General features: G+C 42.7%; 3 protein-coding genes across 4 annotated transcripts in view; 1 reads left to right on the top strand and 2 right to left on the bottom strand.

Annotated features, from left to right (window-relative positions):
* Positions 1–4126: 4126 nt before the first annotated feature.
* Positions 4127–9131, top strand: c34h17orf97 (chromosome 34 C17orf97 homolog). 2 transcript variants are annotated; one of them, XM_038973463.1, is made up of 2 exons: positions 4127–4633; positions 5354–9131. In XM_038973463.1, the coding sequence occupies exons 1-2, from the start codon at positions 4477–4479 to the stop codon at positions 5764–5766; spliced, it is 570 nt and encodes a 189-aa protein (XP_038829391.1). In that variant the 5' UTR covers positions 4127–4476; the 3' UTR covers positions 5767–9131. The 2 variants fall into 2 exon arrangements, with proteins under 2 accessions (XP_038829391.1, XP_038829390.1); XM_038973462.1 differs by having other exon boundaries at positions 5351–9131.
* LOC120028281 (refilin-B-like) lies at positions 6031–8940 on the bottom strand. Its single transcript, XM_038973460.1, has 3 exons — positions 8296–8940; positions 7935–8029; positions 6031–7620 (listed from the first exon to the last, which is right to left on the bottom strand). The coding sequence occupies exons 1-3, from the start codon at positions 8491–8493 to the stop codon at positions 7302–7304; spliced, it is 612 nt and encodes a 203-aa protein (XP_038829388.1). The 5' UTR covers positions 8494–8940; the 3' UTR covers positions 6031–7301.
* Positions 9132–10665: 1534 nt separating the features above from the next.
* The window catches only part of LOC120028280 (vacuolar protein sorting-associated protein 53 homolog), a 29603-nt gene continuing 20544 nt past the window's right edge, over positions 10666–19724 (bottom strand). The window contains exons 20-22 of the mRNA XM_038973459.1: positions 19490–19627; positions 11889–11993; positions 10666–11748 (exon numbers count right to left, since the gene is read on the bottom strand). Of these exons, the coding sequence (XP_038829387.1) occupies positions 11578–11748; positions 11889–11993; positions 19490–19627 (414 nt within the window). The 3' untranslated portion in view covers positions 10666–11577. The remainder of the gene's footprint in view (positions 11749–11888; positions 11994–19489; positions 19628–19724) is intronic.

Here is a 19724-nt window from a genome sequence, read left to right as displayed (position 1 = left end):
CAGTTTTACGAGGGTATGTTTGGCATCATGAGTGAAGGAGGCTTTGTTGCGAAATAGGAAGCTGATTTCAGATTTAACTTGGATTGGAGATGCTTAATGTGAGTCTGGAAGGAGAGTTTACAGTCTAACCAGACACCTAGGTATTTGTAGTTGTCCACATATTCTAAGTCAGAACCGTCCAGAGTAGTGATGCTGGACGGGTGAGCAGGTGCGGGCAGCGATCGGTTGAAGAGCATGCATTTAGTTTTACTTGCATTTAAGAGCAGTTGGAGGCCACAGAAGGAGAGTTGTATGGCATTAAAGCTCATCTGGAGGTTAGTTTACACAGTGTCCAAAGAAGGGACAGAGGTATACAGAATGGTGTCGTCTGCATAGAGGTGGATCAAAGAATCACCAGCAGCGAGAGCGACATCATTGATGTATACAGAGAAGAGAGTCGGCCCGAGAATTGAACCCTATGGCACCCCCATAGAGACTGACAGAGGTCCGGAACAACAGGCCCTCCAATTTGACATACTGAACTCTATCGGAGAAGTAGTTGGTGAACCAGGCGAGGCAATCATTTGAGAAACAAAGGCTGTTGAGTCTGCCAATAAGAATAAAGGACACCAATAAGAAGATAAGACTTGCTTGGGCTAAGAAACACAAGCAATGGACATTAGACCGGTGGAAATCGATCCTTTGGTCAGATGAGTTCAAATTTGAGATTTTTGTTTCCAACCACCTCTGCCATTCAGAGGGTGAATGGCAGAGGTGGTTGGAAACAAAAATCTCAAATTTGCCAGAAATCTTGCTTGTTTGTAGGTGACCAAATACTTATTTTCCACCATAATTTGCAAATAACTTCATTAAAAATCCTACAATGTGATTTTCTGGATTTTTTTTCTCATTTTGTCTGTCATAGTTGAAGTGTACCTATAATGAAAATTACAGGCCTCTCTCATCTTTTTAAGTGGGAGAACTTGCACAATTGGTGGCTGACTAAATACTTTTTTGCCCCACTGTACATTGAGTACACCAAACATTAGGAACGCCTTAATATTGAGTTGTCGAAAGCATTCCACAGGGAGGATGGCCCATGTTGACTCCAAAGCATCCCACAGTTGTGTCAAGTTAGCTGGATGTCTTGAGTGGTGGAGCATTCTTTTAAAAACACACGTGAAACTATTGAGCCTGAAAAACCCAGCAGCGTTGCAGTTCTTGACACAAACCAGTGCGCTTGACACCTACTACCATACCCTGTTCAAAGGCTCTTAAATATTTTGTCTTGCCCATTCACCCTCTGAATGGCACAAACACAATCCATATCTCAATTTTCTCAAGGCTTAAAAAGCTATCTTTAACCTGTCTCCTCCCTTTCATCTACACTGATTGAAGTGGATTTAACAAGTGACATCTTAAGGGATCATAGCTTTCACCTGGATTCACCTGGTCTTTCCACCGGTCATGGAAAGAGGTTCTTAATGTTTTGTATACTCAGTATTCACACCCCTTGACTTGTTCCACATTTTGTTGTGCTACAAAGTGGGATTAAAATGGATTGAATTGTATTTTTTGTCAACGATCTACAAAAAACATTTGTAATGTCAAAGTGGAAGAAAAAATAAATAAATACAAAATAATAGACAATAAAAAAACGAATATATCTTAATTAGTATTCAACCCTGAGTCAATACATGTTAGAATCACCTTTGGCATTGATTACGGCTGTGAGTCTTTCTGGGTAAATCTCTAAGAGTTTTCAACACCTGGATTGTACAATATTTGCCCATTAATCTTTAAAAACTTTCTTCAAGCTCTGTCAAGTTGGTTGTTGATCATCGCTTGACAGCCATTTTTAAGTCTTGCCATAGATATTCGAGCCAATTTAAGTCAAAACTCTAACTAGGTCACTCAGGAACATTCAATGTCGTCTTGGTAAGCAACTCCAGTGTATATTTGTCCCACAAAGATGAAAATGTCTCCCAGTTTGTTGGAAAGCAGACAACCAGGTTTTTCTCAAGAATTTTGCCTGCGCTTAGATCTATTCTGTTTCTTTTTATCCTAAAAAACACCCTAGTCCTTGCCGATGACAAGCAAACCCATAACATGATGCAGCAACCCCATACTTGAAAATATGAAGAGTGGTACTCAGTGATGTGTTGTGTTGGCTTTGACTCAAACTTTGTATTTGGGACAAAAAGTTCATTTCTTTGAGTTTTAACTGAGTGCCTTATTGCAAACAGGATGCATGTTTTGGAATATTTTTATTCTAGACAGGCTTCCTTATTTTCACTGTAATTTAGGTCAGTATTGTGGAGTAACTGCAATGTTGTTGATCCATCCTCATTTATCTCTTATCACAGCCATTAAACTCTGTTTTAAAATCACCATTGGCCTCATGATAAAATCCCTGAGTGGTTCCTCTCCCGGCAACTGAATTAGGAAGGGCACCTGTATATTTGTAGTGACTGGGTGTATTGCTACACCATTCAAAGTGTAATTAATAACTGCACCCATCTACCAATAGGTGCCCTTCTTTACGAACCATAGGAAAACCTTTCTGGTCTTTGTGGTTGAATCTGTGCTTGAAATTCAAAGCTTGACTCAGGGACCTTACTGACAATTGTATGTGTGGGATTCAAAGACAAGGTTGTCATTTAACAATCATGTTAAACACTATTATTGCACACAGAGTGAGTACATGTAACTTATGACTTGTTAAGCAAAATAGTTTACTCCTGAACTTATTTAGGCTTGCCATAACAAAAGGAGGATTGACCACAAGTTCTCAATGGGATTAAGGTCTTAGGAGTTTCCTGGCTATGGACCCAAAATATCGATGTTTTGTTCCCCGAGCCACTTATCACATTTGCCTTATGGCAAGGTGCTCCATCATGCTGGAAAAGGCATTGTTCGTCACCAAACTGTTCCTGGGTGGTTGGGAGAAGTTGCTCTCGGAGGATGTGTTGGTACCATCCTTTATTCATGGCTGTGTTCTTAGGCAAAATTGTGAGTGAGCCCACTCCCTTGGCTGAGAAGCAACCCCACACATGAATGATCTCAGGATGCTTTACTGTTGGCATGACACAGGACTGATGGTACCTTGTCACCTTGTCTTCTCCGGACAAGCTTTTTTCCGGATGCCCCAAACAATCGGAAAGGGGATTCATCAGAGAAAATGACTTTACCCCAGTCCTCAGCAGTCCAATCCCTGTACCTTTTGCAGAATATCAGTCTGTCCTTGATGTTTTTCTTGGAGAGAAGTGGCTTCTTTGCTGCCCTTCTTGACACCAGGCCATCCTCCAAAAGTCTTCCCCTCACAGTGCGTGCAGATGCACACACCTGCCTGCTGCCATTCCTGAGCAAGCTCTGTACTGGTGGTGCCCCGATCCCGCAGCTGAATCAACTTTAGGAGACGGTCCTGGCGCTTGCTGGACTTTCTTGGGCGCCCTGAAGCCTTCTTCACAACAATTGAACCACTCTCCTTGAAGTTCTTGATGATCCGATAAATGGTTTATTTAGGTGCAATCTTACTGGCAGCAATATCCTTGCCTGTGAAGCCCTTTTGGTGCAAAGCAATGATGACGGCACGTGTTTTCTTGCAGGTAACCATGGTTGACAGAGGAAGAACAATGATTCCAAGCACCACCCTCCTTTTGAAGCTTCCAGTCTGTTATTCGAACTCAATCAGCATGACAGAGTGATCTCCAGCCTTGTCCTCGTCAACACTCACACCTGTGTTAACGAGAGAAACACTGACATGTCAGCTGGTCCTTTTGTGGCAGGCCTGAAATGCAGTGGAAATGTTTTTTGAGATTCAGTTAATTTGCATGGCAGAGGGACTTTGCAATTAATTGCAATTCATCTGATCACTCTCCATAACATTCTGGAGTTTATGCAAATTGCCATCATACAAACTGAGGCAGCAGACTTTGTGAAAATTAATATTTGTGTCATTCTCAACTTTTGGCCACGACTGTACAATGGATTTTTTGCCCAGACTTGTCAGAGTAAAGTCACTCCCCATATGACGTCAGAATAGTTTTGATCGTGTCTCATTGGTTCGTGTCTGTGAAAGATCACGTGGGTAACTAGTGTTGTTAAAATGTTGCTACAGTAATCAATCGCTGCAACACTAGTTCCTCACGTGATCCCCCACAGACACGTCATATGGGGTCTTGTTTTATACTTTGTATCACGCGCGAGTTTTACTGTACTACTCATAGAAATCATTCTAGAATAGGTCAGACGAACGCGAGGAATTTGGGAATGGTGATCCTTCGGTTTCCATGGAGAAGTTCCATGTGAGAAGAGTGAATCGGAGTGCACACCTTAAAAGTATCTGATTAAGTTCTCGTTTTTCAATTCATCACGCCGGTGTAACCGTTTTATAAAGTGTAGGCCTATGTATCCTTCGATATAAAGCAGTTGACACAATGTATCAACTATCAATAATTTGATGGTGTATCGCGTTAGCCCAAGCATCGGTAGAGAATGAACCACAGCAGAAACGTTGATACGGCGGTATGGAGCCAGGATGCTCTGATGTCTACCAACGTGAGCGTTACAAATGACAGCAAGCGAAAGAAAAAGAAGAGAGGATCGACGAGAAGAGGACCGAGCTCGCCTTCAAACTCCGATGATGCAGCAGGTTGGTTTGTTTTGGTGATGCTCACAAAATCTAGTTTTAAATGCCTAGTGTAGGACTATAGTCCTACCCATAACGGTTTTACCACATAACGTTATCATAGTAACCCCAACATGGATCATTTATGTTTTTGTCATAGATTTTGTTATATGTAGCTGCAATATGTAACTTTTTGGGTGACCCGACCAAATTCGCATAGAAATGTTATAGATCTGTCATACTCATTGAAAGCAAGTCTGACTCCCTGATAAAATAAAAGGTAAAAAAAGAAAGCGGTAGATATGTTCTATGTGCACCATTTCTGTTTCCTGTTCTGAAGTTTCGTTTGTGTGTTTTACTTTCGGTTTTGTACACTAGCTTCAAACACAATATTTTTGGTTATTGATATTTTACAGCGGTTTAGATGGTACAATGATTTTCAACACTATACATTTCTTGTGTTGTCAAAAACGGAAATTAGGGGAACTATTAGAATTTAAGTAAAAAGGAAATGGCAGAGTTATTTCTGCATGTTGCACCTTTAATAAACAATGAATAGTTTATAGCGTTATATATATATTTTTTTAAACACTGCCTGCCCTGTCGCTAAAAAGGCACTAAATGTGAGAGACAGTCTAAAGTGACCTGCAAGGGGAGAATGTGTTGAGTGAGTGTTGTGAAATCAAAACACTTTGGTATCAAATTAAGATTAACCTGCACTTTGCCGGCCTGCACTCACAGCAGATAAACTCACCAATACTGAGCAGCAACAGGTCGTCAAAGGCTCCTCCACACGGTCCAAACCCACCCTGAAGGGCTCCAACAGCAAAAAGACCAAGGCCAGAAGTCTGACCAGCCTCCGCAACAATAAATCCCAGCGAGAGGCAATGAAACACGAGGAAACGTTGACAGGGCCAGACGCTGGTACCCACCAAGCCCCACTGTCATGGGACCAGGCTGGCCAGAACGACCCAGCCACGGAGAGCCTGAGGTGGGATGGAGTTCTGGAGGATCCGGTGGCCGAGGCAGAGAGGATAGAGGTGTACAAGGCCAACCGGAGGAAACGGTACCTGGCCTCACAGCAGGGGGTGATAGACTACTTGGGCTTGTTCAAGGGACACTTGGAGAGCAGTGGTGCCATTACACACAATATCTAGGTGGGGCTGTTTTCACATGAATAAATCTATAGGTTTTATGTGCAGTTAAATAGTATGTGCAGCACCTTCTCTATCCTGCAGATGGCATAGCGGTCTCAATCTGAGACGGTGGAACATTGTAATTGCATCTTTACTCAACTAGTGGCAATTTAAAAAAAGGCATATCCCTAGTTGATAACCAAAAGATACAATTCTGATAAGACTATTTTGAATTTGCTTATGGCATTGGAGTACATATCAAATAATTGTTACACTTCTCAAATCTGATATAAAACAGTTGGTCTTTATTTCAAACAAACGCTATAAAAACAGAGCTTTAAAAGCAATATCATTTTACTTCAATGAGGCCCTTTGGGTATCTCAAGACAGTTCAGGTTCTCTAGATGTGTATCCTTGTAGGACCTTGAGGGAAGTTACCTGTGTTTGGTAGCCTAATAGTAATCTATTAGGCTACCAAAAGGAGTTTATTAGCATCAAATAAATGCATAACTAAATTAAACCTCTGGAAGCAACCAGAAGAGGATAGGCAAAGATTATGAACAGTCCATAAGGTGTTAGTAAGAACAAGACTTCACTATTAGTAAAATACTAAAACGTTATAACTGAAAACAATAATGACACATTGGATAATCTCTCGCTACTTATTACAAACTAATACAAACTTCTTCAATTTGCAGTGGTCTGTGGGAAAAAAAATGTCCCAACTTTCAACACAGAACTTGCTGTAATTTGCAACTCTTTTACACAATATGAAAAAAGCTGTGGCTTTCTGCTCCATGACCATACTTACAGTAGACAATGTTGGTTTAGGCAAGACTAAGATGGGGTTTGGTGTTACACCAGGATCATACATCTCTATACATGGCTCGGTGTTACACTATCCAGGAATATATATTCTGCTTGTGGTAAGTAACATTGTGCAACAAATACACCATAATACCATGATTTGACAAGACATCTTGAAGCCCAGTCATAGACAGTAATTTGACAACTCCCCATGTCTACAAATGTAAATGCTTACAAAAATCACATGGAAACTCCACTATTGCCTTAGAATCTAATATTGTTGGATCATTGTTCATTGAGCTCCACTGCAATGGTTAGGCCTAAACACAGAATGTTGACAGTGATGGTCCAGACTACACTTCCCTAACAATCCTTCACTTCCAAATCTGGTTTATAAGTTCCTCCATGGTGATAGTATACAGTACACCATCACCTGTCTGTCCACAGTTCAACACTTGGTTAAAATGAATCCAACTTTGACATACCAGAGAACTCTTTACTAGCTACTAATGGATCAACACTTTGGTAGATGGCAGCCTCACTCAGATGTCCCTGCTATTTGTTTGATACTCCAGATCTAGAGATATGGCTTCCATCTTCTGCCCTCCTCTTGAGACTGGAAAGCATCGTAGCCCACATTTGAGTACCAATCTAAACTAATAGACTGTGTAACCTGTGTCCATGTGGTGGTTGGGCCCCACAGGGCCCAGGGACCTCTCCCTCAGGCCGTGCCCAGCCTTCCCCTAACCTCAATGGGGTAGCCTTCTCCGGTCAGCAGCCTCCAGCTCCACGCTCGACAAGAATCTCCTGGCTAGCCGGCGGCTGTCGTAGCTCAGCTCTGTGGTGTAGATGGTGTGAGCGTGCTTGGGGTAGACGATGGTGGTGCTCTGGAAATGCTGGCCCCGCTGGCGAGGCTGGAGGTCTAGCTGGGTCTTGTAGTGTCTCCAGGTGCTGTGAGGGACAGCCAGGAACGTCTGGCTGCAGTTCTCCAGACCCAGGCCTCTGGGCTGCATGGCCACGTCGTGGATAAAGTGACGCTCTGAATCATAGTGGACAGACGATGTGTATCTAGGAATGACAACGTTTGGGCAAGTGTCATTTCACTGTATGTTCAGCTAGATATCGTTTTAGAACTGGAATGCGGCAAGTTTTCAAGCACTGCAAACCTCCAAGAAATAGACACTTGGCTACAGGAGGCCTACACAGTCTGACAGAAGTAAAAAAAAAAAAATGCAACATTTGATCTGTGTTCCACCACATTTCTTAAAAAAAAGGTATTTATACCAATAGCGAGGCATATGCAGCACACAGTGCTAAGCCAATTTCAAACCACACACACACAAACATTCATAGCCTACATGCAGTCATTTAAAACAGCATACCGTATTTCCTTGGACGGTAGTGGATCAAGTTCTATGCCCTCCCCGTAGGACAACGTGTGCCGCTGAGGAACAGATCCAATCGATAAAATAGGGACCTGCAAGCAGAGTCAGCCAACAGTCAGCACTCGCATAAGGAGAAAATATTTGGTGGAGGTGGCAAATGTGATTGGCTTAGGCTACTGACACAATTTACTATTGACATGACCCAGATTCACTATGGGCCATGCAGGGAAACGTATTCAGAGGCAAACTATTTCAGAAACAATGTTTTAACAATGCAACAACTTTGTCTTACAATTTCATAGCGGGATTTTATCAGTTACTGTAACAATTGTAGTAAAACGTGCGACAGCCTACGTACCAAGGATGACCCTGTCCTCTCGTCTTCAGACACGGGGCTTATGACACCTTTATCCCCGCAATCAGGCAGCAGCCAGTGGCTCGGACTGGGGCTGGGGGGTAGTCCGGAGTCCGGGCTGTCAAGTCCCCGCTCGGCTTTGCAACTCATGTCCAGTGGCTCGTCGTCACATACATTCAGCAAGTTTAGTCCGCCCACCATTGTTTTACAAAAAGAGTCAAAAAATAACGACCCCTACTGCGCGACGAGTTTGCAGAACTGTAACGTTAGGTAAAATTGATTTCCAATTCGTAGAAGCGACTTTCCTTGAATGCAATTGATCCTTCCCAATGATCAAGCAAGTTGGCAATTGGCTTGCATCAACTTCTCTTGCTTCGCAATAGGCTAAGGTCTAGACAAATTGTACTGCATGCTATTTAAATCCTCCATAAATCAACGAACATTTCTCCCCCCAATATGTTTTTGCCCTTCGAAATAAAGAGATTCAACATAAATCGTTGGCCTTGAAGTTAATAAAATAGTGAAATCAAGCTATGTGTCACGGGCACTGAAGTATAAAAGAACACATGAGAAGACACTGAAGATTGTCCCCGCCTGCCTGTCTTCAAACTTCTCTCCCTTCAAAACGGTTTCAGTTTTTTTTGCAGTAAACTAGAGAAAAGGAAACGCCTTTCAAACGCACCCTGACCTCTGATTGGAGGAAAAATGAAAGGCTACAAAACGAAACATGGGAACTCCTTTTGCCCTCTCCCCCTGATAAAAATACCCTGGTAAAAGTTCAAACTGAACTGGACCTATTCATTTGGCCGATTCTGTTGCAAAACATTTCTTAAACGGGAGAGAACTGAACGAAACGGGTAGGGACCTACCTGAATTTGTCCAATTATATATATATATATATAAATAAATAAAACAATGTTTGGACTAATGATTACATCTATGGACTCGGATAGAGAGCGGTGTGTGTGTGTGTGAGATACAACATTCCGACAAGGAAAACATGGCACACTTGTAGTATTCATGTTTTTGACCAGTTGCCACTAGAGTAGCCTATTTTTTAAATTGAACCTTTAACTAGGCAAGTCAGTTAAGAACAAATTCTTATTTACAATGATGGCCTACCCCTACTGACAATACAAAGTAACATGTTTTTCTTCTTATGAACTAAAGGCATGAATGTGTACATGAAAAGCATTAATATATTAATACATACATTTATCTCTTGGGGAGAATAAGGATTTCCAAGGATGAAATCCAAAAACAATCGTTCATGCCTCAACCACAATGATTTAGAATAGATACTTGACGATAGACACATTCTTCAGACCCCATCCTTATCTTGTGCTACACCACCAAATAATATATGTTCCTGTATGTATGAACCACTTCAAAGGATCATTGATCCAGAGTATTTGCTGTTACATGCAATAAGTACTTTATCTGAAGCAAGTAACAGTAGAAATAATTAGCTCAATGACAGTATGAAAAGCAACTATGTGTTCAATAATATATTCTTCTGCACTAGCATCATTGTGCTAACTCCTCAGTTCCCTGTCTAACAGACAAACTCATGTTCACTGTTGTACAAAATTGTGTTTTTTTGTTGAAGATTTGTCTAAACCTTTTTCTTTTCTGTTGTTATTCCGGGCCTCTGTTTGACACTGACAGGCCTAGATTACCTGTCAATCATAATGAAAACTTGCCAGAAGATACCAACCCTACCGTTACGCTTGAGCTGTACTGGGGTCAGATCACAATCATGGTTACACACACTGTGGAGCCAGCGCGAGATATGGGTTGGAAAACATACCTCAATGCAGAGATATGACACTGTACTCCAGATTTTACCTTTATCCACACTGCTCTATCAAAAAACTGCTAGTTTTCCCAGAAAACGTCCCTTTCCATCCTCATGCTAGCTAGCAGTAGCCACCATAGCCATTTTGGAATGGCACGTCACGTTGAACAATAAAGGAGCTGATTGGCTGACACTGTCATTCCAAACTGGGCGCAGTGGCTACTGCTAGCTAGCATGAGAACGAAAAGGGATGTTTTCCGGGAAAACTAGCGGTATTTCAATTTTACTGTGTTTTAATGTAACCATGATTGCGTTCCGACCCCAGTGCAGCTCAGTGTAAACAAGCATAATGGTAGTGTCGGTAAGTTTTCATTCTTATTGACAGGTAATCTAGGCCTGTCAGTGTCAAACAGAGGCCCGGAATAACAGAAAATAAAAAAAGGTTTAGACAATAAATCTTAAACAGAAATCAATATAATGTTGTACAATGCATCCTTGTACAACAGTGAACATGAGTTCCTCTGTTATAAAGTACTGCGACTCTCCCTCACTAATATATATACACATACATACACTTCAGATTGACATTTATAAAACGCTCAGAGAACTCTACAGCAAGGAATTACATAGGGAAATAGAGCTTAAATAAATGAACATGCTTAACATCTCACACGTGTACACAGTTCCTGGCGAAGGGCCAGAGTTAAAAGGTTTGACTGGTTCTCATTTCATGGGGGATTTTCAAAAAGCACAGAAACTGTCTCATGTCTAATTGAGGAGATAGGAAATCCCAAGATCCTCTCTGTCCTGGACCTGGGGGCTTAACCACTGAACATGGAGACATCAATGCATGGTGGGATGCGGTCCATCCACCTGGAGGGTGTTCCTGTTGTGAAGGGACACTGGAAACATACAAACTCCTAACTAACTGCATCCTCCCCTTGAACAGGGAACCAAGAGAAACACACAAAGGCACAGGACTGGAGAAGTGGAGAACATTTTGAAAGAGTTAGAACATTCTGAAAACGTTAGCTTCAAACGCATTGAAGTTCCTTGTTCTCAGTCTGGGACTGGGAGGATAGGTGCCAAAGCGGCAACAAATTGCTCCTAAAACCATTTTTAGTTAATAGCTCAGTCTTTAAGTGCAAACACATTTTGTTAAAATGCATAGTGTGTGTGTATGATATAGTCTACATTTAACATTTACAAAGCTTGGGTATTTAGTGTCATAAAAAGAGAAGCAGAAAAGAAATACAGAAGTAAATGAGTAATACGTGCCAACAGCTCTGCAGCTGAGGAAATTTCTTCATAATTCGACAGTTGACTTTGAAATCATTAGGGTCATTAATGCTCCTAACAAAAATCAGACAATCATGTCTTTTCTCTGCCTGCAATTCTCTGTTATAATTGAACAGAGCAAGAAAAAAAAGTATTTGAGATGAATTACTGGAATATTTTGTGTGGTATAGGGATGTGTGTGTGCACGCTCATAGTCTCTTTTTGATGAGCTTCTCCAGTTTGCGTATGCGCGAGTTCTCCTGCTCGGGGGTGGGGGTGCTGAAGGAGAGAGAGGGGCCTCCGTCGGCCCCTGAGGGTGGAGTGGGTAACCTCTGTCTGAAGAGCTCCAACATGCTGCTCTGCTCACTGCGCTTCAACCCCTACACACACACACACGTTATTGCAAGAGGAAAAAACAAGAGAGAACAAGACAACAGAGTCAGAGGAAGTAGGCGATAACTGTTGAAAACAGGTCATTGAGAAAGACAAAACAAGTGGACCCAACCAAAGTGGCCCTTACCTTCATATCCAGAGTTTTCTGGAAGGTCTCTGGGTTTCCATCAGCGAGGAGCTTGATGTAGTTATCCACAAACACCACGGAGGGTTCATGGGGGGCCATGACCACCTGGGTGGGGTGGGTAGTAGACATCAGTGTTGCGCATACATTCACATCTCAATACTGAAGCACAGCATGGGGTTTTTAGACCCCCCCCGTTCCCAAGAGCCATGATGGGACGACCAAGATTCATAAACTGTGTGTGCACGGTAAGTGTGTGTGGCCCGTAAGAACAAACAGGACCCAGAGTCAGTCAACTATCAGACCAGACAGTGTGCAAGTGGTTAAAGCTGCAAACAAAGCCCAAACATAACACTGACTGCTTCCAAAACAACATTCTATTCCCTATATACTGCACTACTTTTGACAAGAGCCCTATGGGATTTTTATAGGGAATAGGGTGCCATTATAGAAGCACACACTGACTGCACTGTTGGGCTATATTACTGAAAGGCTATATTTAGGAGACCTGACCCCTCTTCTTTTTACACACCAACTACTCCACGCATGAGTGGATGGGAATTCGCCTCACCGGTCATTATTTGGGGCTATAATGAGAGATTGAGTGTTGGGCAAATCGCAATGGAGATTAGTAAAAATAATAAGGTGAAATACTGAAGGTTGGATTTATTTTTTGCTTTCAAGAGAGATCGGGAGAAGGAGAGAAAAGGGAGAGGAACAGCTGGATCAGATAGCATTGAGACTGATTGTAGTGGCTTGCTACAGAGCGGGCAGACAAACATGGTTGACTTTTTTTTTTTTTATACATAAAAAAACTAAAATAAATACATATTTTTTAGATTTTTTATATATATTTTTTAAATAAAAAATTGTGAATTGCACCCCCTCCACCCCTCCTTTTCTCTACCCAAAACATTTCTCACTCACCAACCGCTCTCGTCCCCTCTCTGTGCCTAAGGGGTGTGGGCCAGAATATATAAAAGAGCGAAACCAAAGAGAGACAGAACATAGAACACTGTGGATTGTCTGGAATTCTTGAGGTTCCTTCCCCTCTGGACTGAGTGATTTACTTAGCAACTGTCCTGGAGGGAGGCCCAGGGAAAGCCTGGAGGGACTGTTGTAGTTAGCTCGTAAAATCAGAAAAAAATGAGGGAGAGCGAGCGAGAACGAAAAAAAACCCACACAGGCTAGAAGTAGGTGGGGTGGAGGGGTGTTGTAGCATTTCCACTACCCAGAAGAGAACTCTGGTGGTGGGGGAGAGGGATGGGGTGGGGTTGGTGGATAGAGGGCTGGAGAGCGTGGAAAACAGCCACGTCTCATGGGCCAAGGAGGGCTGCCTGAGCCTGAGAGACAGACACAACCTACAGACAGACTCACCAGAACAGGTCTAAACTTGGAGACTATTATACTCAAACAGCCGAAACTACTTTATCACAGTCATCATCACCATAACCTTTACTTTGATCATCCATGGACATCCTACAAACATTCGACCAGGAATAGTCCGTGTTTGGATTGATAAGGACTAGGGCTCTGGTCAAAAGTAGTGCACTACATAGGAAATATGGTAACATGTGTGACAGAGCCTATGCATTTCTCTAGACTTTCAGCATCTATAGGCCCTGCCTGGCCCAACATAAAACAATTGCCTAAGAGGCACATAGGTACCACAACTTCCAGGGCTGAACTGCTCACCAGATCGAAGAGAACAACTCTATACGCCTTGTATGTCGGTTCAAGGCCTTACACACACACACACACACACACACACACACACACACACACACACACACACACACACACAGAGTAATGGGCGGCAGACAAAGGGGAATGTACAGTACCAGTCAAAAGTTGACACACCTACCCATTCAAGGGTTTTTCTTCATTTTTCCTATTTTCTACATTGTAGAATAGTGAAGACATCAAAACTAATATAGACAGGTGTGTACCAAATCATGTCCAATCAATTGAATTTACCACAGGTGGACTCCAATCAAGTTGTAGAAACATCTCAAGGATGATCATTGGAAACCGGATGCACCTGAGCTGAATTTCAAGTCTCATAGAAAAAGGTTTAAATACTTATGTAAATAAGGTATGTTTATTATTTTGTATAAATGTGCTAAAATTGGCCAAAACCTGTTTTCACTGTCATTATGGGGTATTGTGTATAGATGAGGATTTTTATTTAATCAATTTTAGAATAAGGCTGTATTGTTATACTTTGAAGGCACTGTATGTGGGAACTCCTTCAAAACGGTTGGAAAAGCATTCCAGGTGACTATCTTATGAAGCTGGTTGAGAGAATGTCAAGAGTGAGCAAAGCTGTCATCAAGGCAAAGGGTGGCTATTTGAAGAATCTTAAATATATTTTGATTTGTTTAACACGTTTTTGGTTACTACATGATTCCATATGTATTATTTCATAGTTCTGATGTCTTCACTATTATTCTACAATGTAGAAATAGTAAAAAATTAAGAAAAACCCTAGAATGAGTAGGTGTGTCCCAACTTTTGACGGGTACTGTAATGTATGTAAACACATTCAAGGCATTCCTCTATGGACTAACGGCCTTGTGTGCTTCACATGTGGAATCATCCATACACGTCCCAGGTGTCGACACTGAGGAGAGGCCGCTAAACCATTTTGAATGTAGGGCCACATATCCTGAATATCTGGTAACTAGAAGTCCCTTGGTATAAAAGCATCTGATACATGATCTTGACAAGAAACACAGAAAGGGAGACGAGGCTATGCTTATATCTTCAGTAGTCCTAATGATTGTGGTCAGAATAGATGACATCCTGATGGCTCTGATGGCTGTGGCTGATGTAGCATTTTTTATTTATTTCACCTTTATTTAACCAGGTAGGCCAGTTGAGAACAAGTTCTCATTTACAACTGCAACCTGGCCAAGATAAAGCAAAGCAGTGCGACAAAAAAACAACAAGAGTTACACATGGGATAAACAAAAGTACAGTCAATAACAATAGAAAAATCTATATACAGTGTGTGCAAATGAAGTAAGGAGGTAAAGCAATAAATAGGCCATATTAGCAAAGTAATTACAATTTAGCAAATTAACTCTGGAGTGATATATGTGCAGATGATGATGTGCAAGTAGAAATACTGGTGTGCAAAAGAGCAAAAAAAGTAAATAAAAACAATATGGTGATGAGGTAGGTAGTTGGATGGGCTATTTACAGATGGGCTGTGTACAGCTGCAGCGATTGGTGAGCTGCTCAAATAGCTGATGCTTAAAGTTAGTGAGGGAGATATAAGTCTCCAACTTCAGCGATTTTTGCAATTCTTTCCAGTCATTGGCAGCAGAGAACTGGCAAAGGAGGTGTTGGCTTTGGGGATGACCAGTGAGATATACCTGCTGGAGCGCATGCTACAGGTGGGTGTTGTTATGGTGACCAGTGAACTGAGATAAGGCGGAGCTTTACCTAGCAAAGACTTATAGATGACCTGGACCCAGTGGGTCTGGTGACGAATATGTAGCGAGGGCCAGCCGACGAGAGCATACAGGTCGCAGTAGTGGGTGGTATATGGGGCTTTGGTGACAAAATGGATGGCACTGTGATAGACTGCATCCAGTTTGCCGAGTAGAGTGTTGGAGGCTATTTTGTAAATGACGTCGCCGAAGTCGAGGATCGGTATGATAGTCAGTTTTACGAGGGTATGTTTGGCAGCATGAGTGAAGGAGGCTTTGTTGCGAAATAGGAAGCTGATTCTAGATTTAATTTTGAATTGGAGATGCTTAATATGAGTCTAGAAGGAGAGTTTACAGTCTAGCCAGACACCTAGGTATTTGTAGTTGTCCACATATTCTAAGTCAGAACCGTCCAGAGTAGTGATGCTAGTCGGGCGGGCAGGTGCGGGCAGCGATTGGTTGAAGAGCATGCATTTAGTTTTACTAGCGTTTAAGAGCAGTTGGAGGCCACCGAAGGAGTGTTGTATGCCATTGAAGCCTGTTTGGAGGTTTGTTAACACAATGTCCAAAGAAGGGATGGATATAGGTCTGTAACAGTTTGGGTCTAGAGTGTCACCCCCTTTGAAGAGGGGGTTGACCGCGGCAGCTTTCCAATCTTTGGGAATCTTGGACGATACGAAATAGACGTTTAACAGACTAGTACTAGGGGTTGCAATATAATTTTAGAAAGACAGGGTCCAGATTGTCTAGCCCAGCTGATTTGTACGGGTCCAGGTTTTGCAGCTCTTTCAGAACATCTGCTATCTGCATTTGGGTGAAGGAGAAGCTGGGGAGGCTTGGGCAAGTAGCTGTGGGGGGGTGTTGAGCTGTTGGCCGGGGTTTGGGTAGCCAGGAGGAAAGCATGGCCGGTCGTAGAGAAATGCATATTGAAATTCTCGATTATCGTGGATTTAATTGGTGGTGACAGTGTTTCCTAGCCTCGGTGCAGTGGGCAGCTGGGAGGAGGTGCTCTTATTCTCCATGGACTTTAGTGTCCCAGAACTTTTTGGAGTTAGAGCTGCAGGATACACATTTGTTTGAAAAAGCTAGCCTTTGCTTTCCTAACTGACTGTATTGGTTCCTGACTTCCCTGAAAAGTTGCATATCGCGGGGACTATTCGATGCTAGTGCAGTATGCCACAGGATGTTTTTGTGCTGGTCGAGGGCAGTCAGGTCTGGAGTGAACCAGGGGCTATATCTGTTCTTAGTTCAACATTTTTTGAAAGGGGCATGCTTATTTAAGATGGTGAGGAAATTACTTTTAAAGAACAACCATGCATCCTCTACTGACGAATGAGGTCAATATCATTCCAGGATACCCAGGCCAGGTCGATTAGAAAGGCCTGTTCGCAGAAGTGTTTTAGGGAGCGTTTGACAGTGATGAGGGGTGGTCGTTGGACCGCGAACCAATAACGGATGCAGGCAATGAGGCAGTGATCGCTGAGATCACTGAGGTGGTGTATTTGTAGGGCAAGTTGGTCAGGAAAATATCTATGAGGGTGCCCATGTTTACAGATTTAGGGTTGTACCTGGTGGGTTCCTTGATAATTTGTGTGAGATTGAGGGCATCTAGCTTAGATTGTAGGACGGCCGGGATGTTAAGCATATCCCAGTTTAGGTCACCTAACAGTACAAGATCTGAAGATAGATGGGGGGCAATCAATTCACATATGGTGTCCAGGGCACAGCTGGGAGCTGAGGGGGGTCTATAACAGGCGGAAACAATGAGAGCAAGATAGAGCAGGTCCCAGGCTGACCATTAGAGCAGTTCTCAGGCTGACCATTAAGACAGATCAGCCTGGCCATTAGAGCAGGTCCCAGGCTGACCATTAAGACAGATCAGCCTGGCCATTAGAGCAGGTCCCAAGCTGACCATTAAGACAGATCAGCCTGGCCATTAGAGCAGTTCCCAGGCTGACCATTAATACAGATCAGCCTGGCCATTAGAGCAGGTCCCAAGCTGACCATTAAGACAGATCAGCCTGGCCATTAGAGCAGGTCCCAGGCTGACCATTAAGACAGATCAGCCTGGCCATTAGAGCAGGTCCCAAGCTGACCATTAAGACAGATCAGCCTGGCCATTAGAGCAGGTCCCAGGCTGACCATTAAGACAGATCAGCCTGGCCATTAGAGCAGGTCCCAAGCTGACCATTAAGACAGATCAGCCTGGCCATTAGAGCAGGTCCGAAGCTGACCATTAATACAGATCAGCCTGGCCATTAGAGCAGGTCCCAAGCTGACCAGTAAAACAGACCATTAAGCCCATTAGACAGACATCAAGGCTGCCTTCCTTCGTGTGTGTGAGGGAAACAAGGGGGTGAGGAAAATTTCCTCTGGGATCGGGTCACAAGCCTTGGGGGCAGGGTAACTGGACTAGGGTAGGGTGAGGGGATAGGCTCTAGGGATGGGTGGGTTTTGGCTGAGAAGACAGGTGCATGCCATTGTCTTTCTGCATTCTATTGGCCAACCCTGGGGCAAGGTCAACCAATCACAGACTGTGTTTACTCTGTAGAAGAGACAAGACAAGGATACATATGTCTGACGTATGTGAGCTTGCGTGAGTATACGCATGGATGCCTGCATTCCCTAACCACTCACACCTCTTGGCTCCAGCAGGTTGACACACTGTGCATGAGCACGTCCATGTGTGTTTAAAGCCTGCCTTCTTCTCCGGTCTCTCTCATTAAAACCCAGGGGCACAGCTCAGCTCCTATTCCTTAGCTACTTAATGGGAACTTGGTCATAAAACCCTTTCCTTAGTGGGGTTAAAGAGAAATAATTAACCTGTAGACAAGCAGTTATTCAATTAAAATAAAACATAAGTTGATAATCTGGTCAAGTCAGACAATGTTCATACTTGGCTCGGCAGTCAAACAGCACACATTTAGACAAAAGCCAGTATTTAGTCTTATTGTTACCTATTGTTAAAGGCCAAAACACAGGAATGAACAGTGGTTATAATCATGTTTAGCCAAGCCAGTGTATTTAAAGGGTAGAGGTTAATGGTTAGGATTACCCTTGAGGCGTGGGTTAAGGTTAGGTTTTAGGGTCAATTAAGTGGTAGGATTAGGTAGAAGTGGCTGTAGTGAAACTTTGTTTTGTGGTTGTACAGAAACGGTGTAGCATGGTCAAAGATAAACATTGTCGCATGGTTGTAGTGTAACATGGTTGTAGTGTAACATTGTTGCATGGTTGTAGTGTAACATTGTAGCATGGTTGTAGTGTAACATTGTAGTGTAATATTGTAGTGTAACATTGTAGCATGGTTGTAGTGTAACATTGTAGTGTAATATTGTAGTGTAACATTGTTGCATGGTTGTAGTGTAACATCGTAGCATGGTTGTAGTGTAACATTGTAGTGTAATATTGTAGTGTAACATTGTAGCATGGTTGTAGTGTAACATCGTAACATGGTTGTAGTGTAACATTGTAGTGTAACATTGTTGCATGGTTGTAGTGTAACATTGTAGCATGGTTGTAGTGTAACATTGTAGTGTAATATTGTAGTGTAACATTGTAGCATGGTTGTAGTGTAACATTGTTGCATGGTTGTAGTGTAACATTGTTGCATGGTTGTAGTGTAACATTGTTGTAGTGTAACATTGCTGCATGGTTGTAGTGTAACATTGCTGCATGGTTGTAGTGTAACATTGCTGCATGGTTGTAGTGTAACATTGCTGCATGGTTGTAGTGTAACATTGTTGCATGGTTGTAGTGTAACATTGTTGCATGGTTGTAGTGTAACATTGTTGCATGGTTGTAGTGTAACATTGTTGCATGGTTGTAGTGTAACATTGTAGCATGGTTGTAGTGTAACATTGTAGCATGGTTGTGTGAAGTGCCTATCAGAGTCCAAAACATGTAGATGTACGCACAGCAGTGTTCTAGAATATTGGACTGTTGCCTTTCATACTTTTCGAATTCTCAGTGCGGCTTATGCAATTTCTCCAACTTAACACATTCAAATGAATAGAGGATTTGTATGCGGAGCTGCGTTGGTTGGGGATGTGCACAGTCGGGCTGTGCATCCCCTGTGGATGGTGACCATGTCTGTGTCACAATGGAATGCCGGACTATTGCGTCTCGGCATCTGTGGACTCAATTACGTTTTAGCGTCACAGGGCTCACCTTGAGGATCATCTCAGCGCGAGTCATCCCCTTCACGACTATCTTGGTGTAGCTGGCAGGGGCCTTGCGGACCACCTGAGACCCTATAGAGGGCAGATCCAACAACACTGTCTTCAGGGAGTGGGTGTCCAGGAGGAGCTGAAGAACAAAGCAGAAAAAGAAAAAAAAAAGTTACCAATAAAACTAGCTGAATTATTAGCTACAGGAGCAAACGAACAAATGTCAAAACGTTTGT

The sequence above is a fragment of the Salvelinus namaycush genome, chromosome 34, assembly GCF_016432855.1.
Source record: "Salvelinus namaycush isolate Seneca chromosome 34, SaNama_1.0, whole genome shotgun sequence".
Classification (NCBI taxonomy): Eukaryota; Metazoa; Chordata; class Actinopteri; order Salmoniformes; family Salmonidae; genus Salvelinus; species Salvelinus namaycush.
The sequence above is the reverse complement of the archived record's forward strand: the minus strand, read 5'-3'. Positions and strand labels throughout refer to the sequence as shown.

What these genes read in the sequence shown, in the direction of transcription:
- LOC120028281 (XM_038973460.1), bottom strand. Translation starts at nt 8,493, where the DNA reads ATGGTGGGCGGACTAAACTTGCTGAATGTATGTGACGACGAGCCACTG. An exon ending in AGAGGACAGGGTCATCCTTG is followed by an intron (nt 8,030 to 8,295) that starts GTACGTAGGCTG and finishes CTCTGCTTGCAG; the next exon opens with GTCCCTATTTTATCGATTGG. An exon ending in CTACCGTCCAAGGAAATACG is followed by an intron (nt 7,621 to 7,934) that starts GTATGCTGTTTT and finishes TGTCATTCCTAG; the next exon opens with ATACACATCGTCTGTCCACT.
- c34h17orf97 (XM_038973462.1), top strand. Translation starts at nt 4,477, where the DNA reads ATGAACCACAGCAGAAACGTTGATACGGCGGTATGGAGCCAGGATGCT. An exon ending in AAACTCCGATGATGCAGCAG is followed by an intron (nt 4,634 to 5,350) that starts GTTGGTTTGTTT and finishes CTGCACTCACAG; the next exon opens with CAGATAAACTCACCAATACT.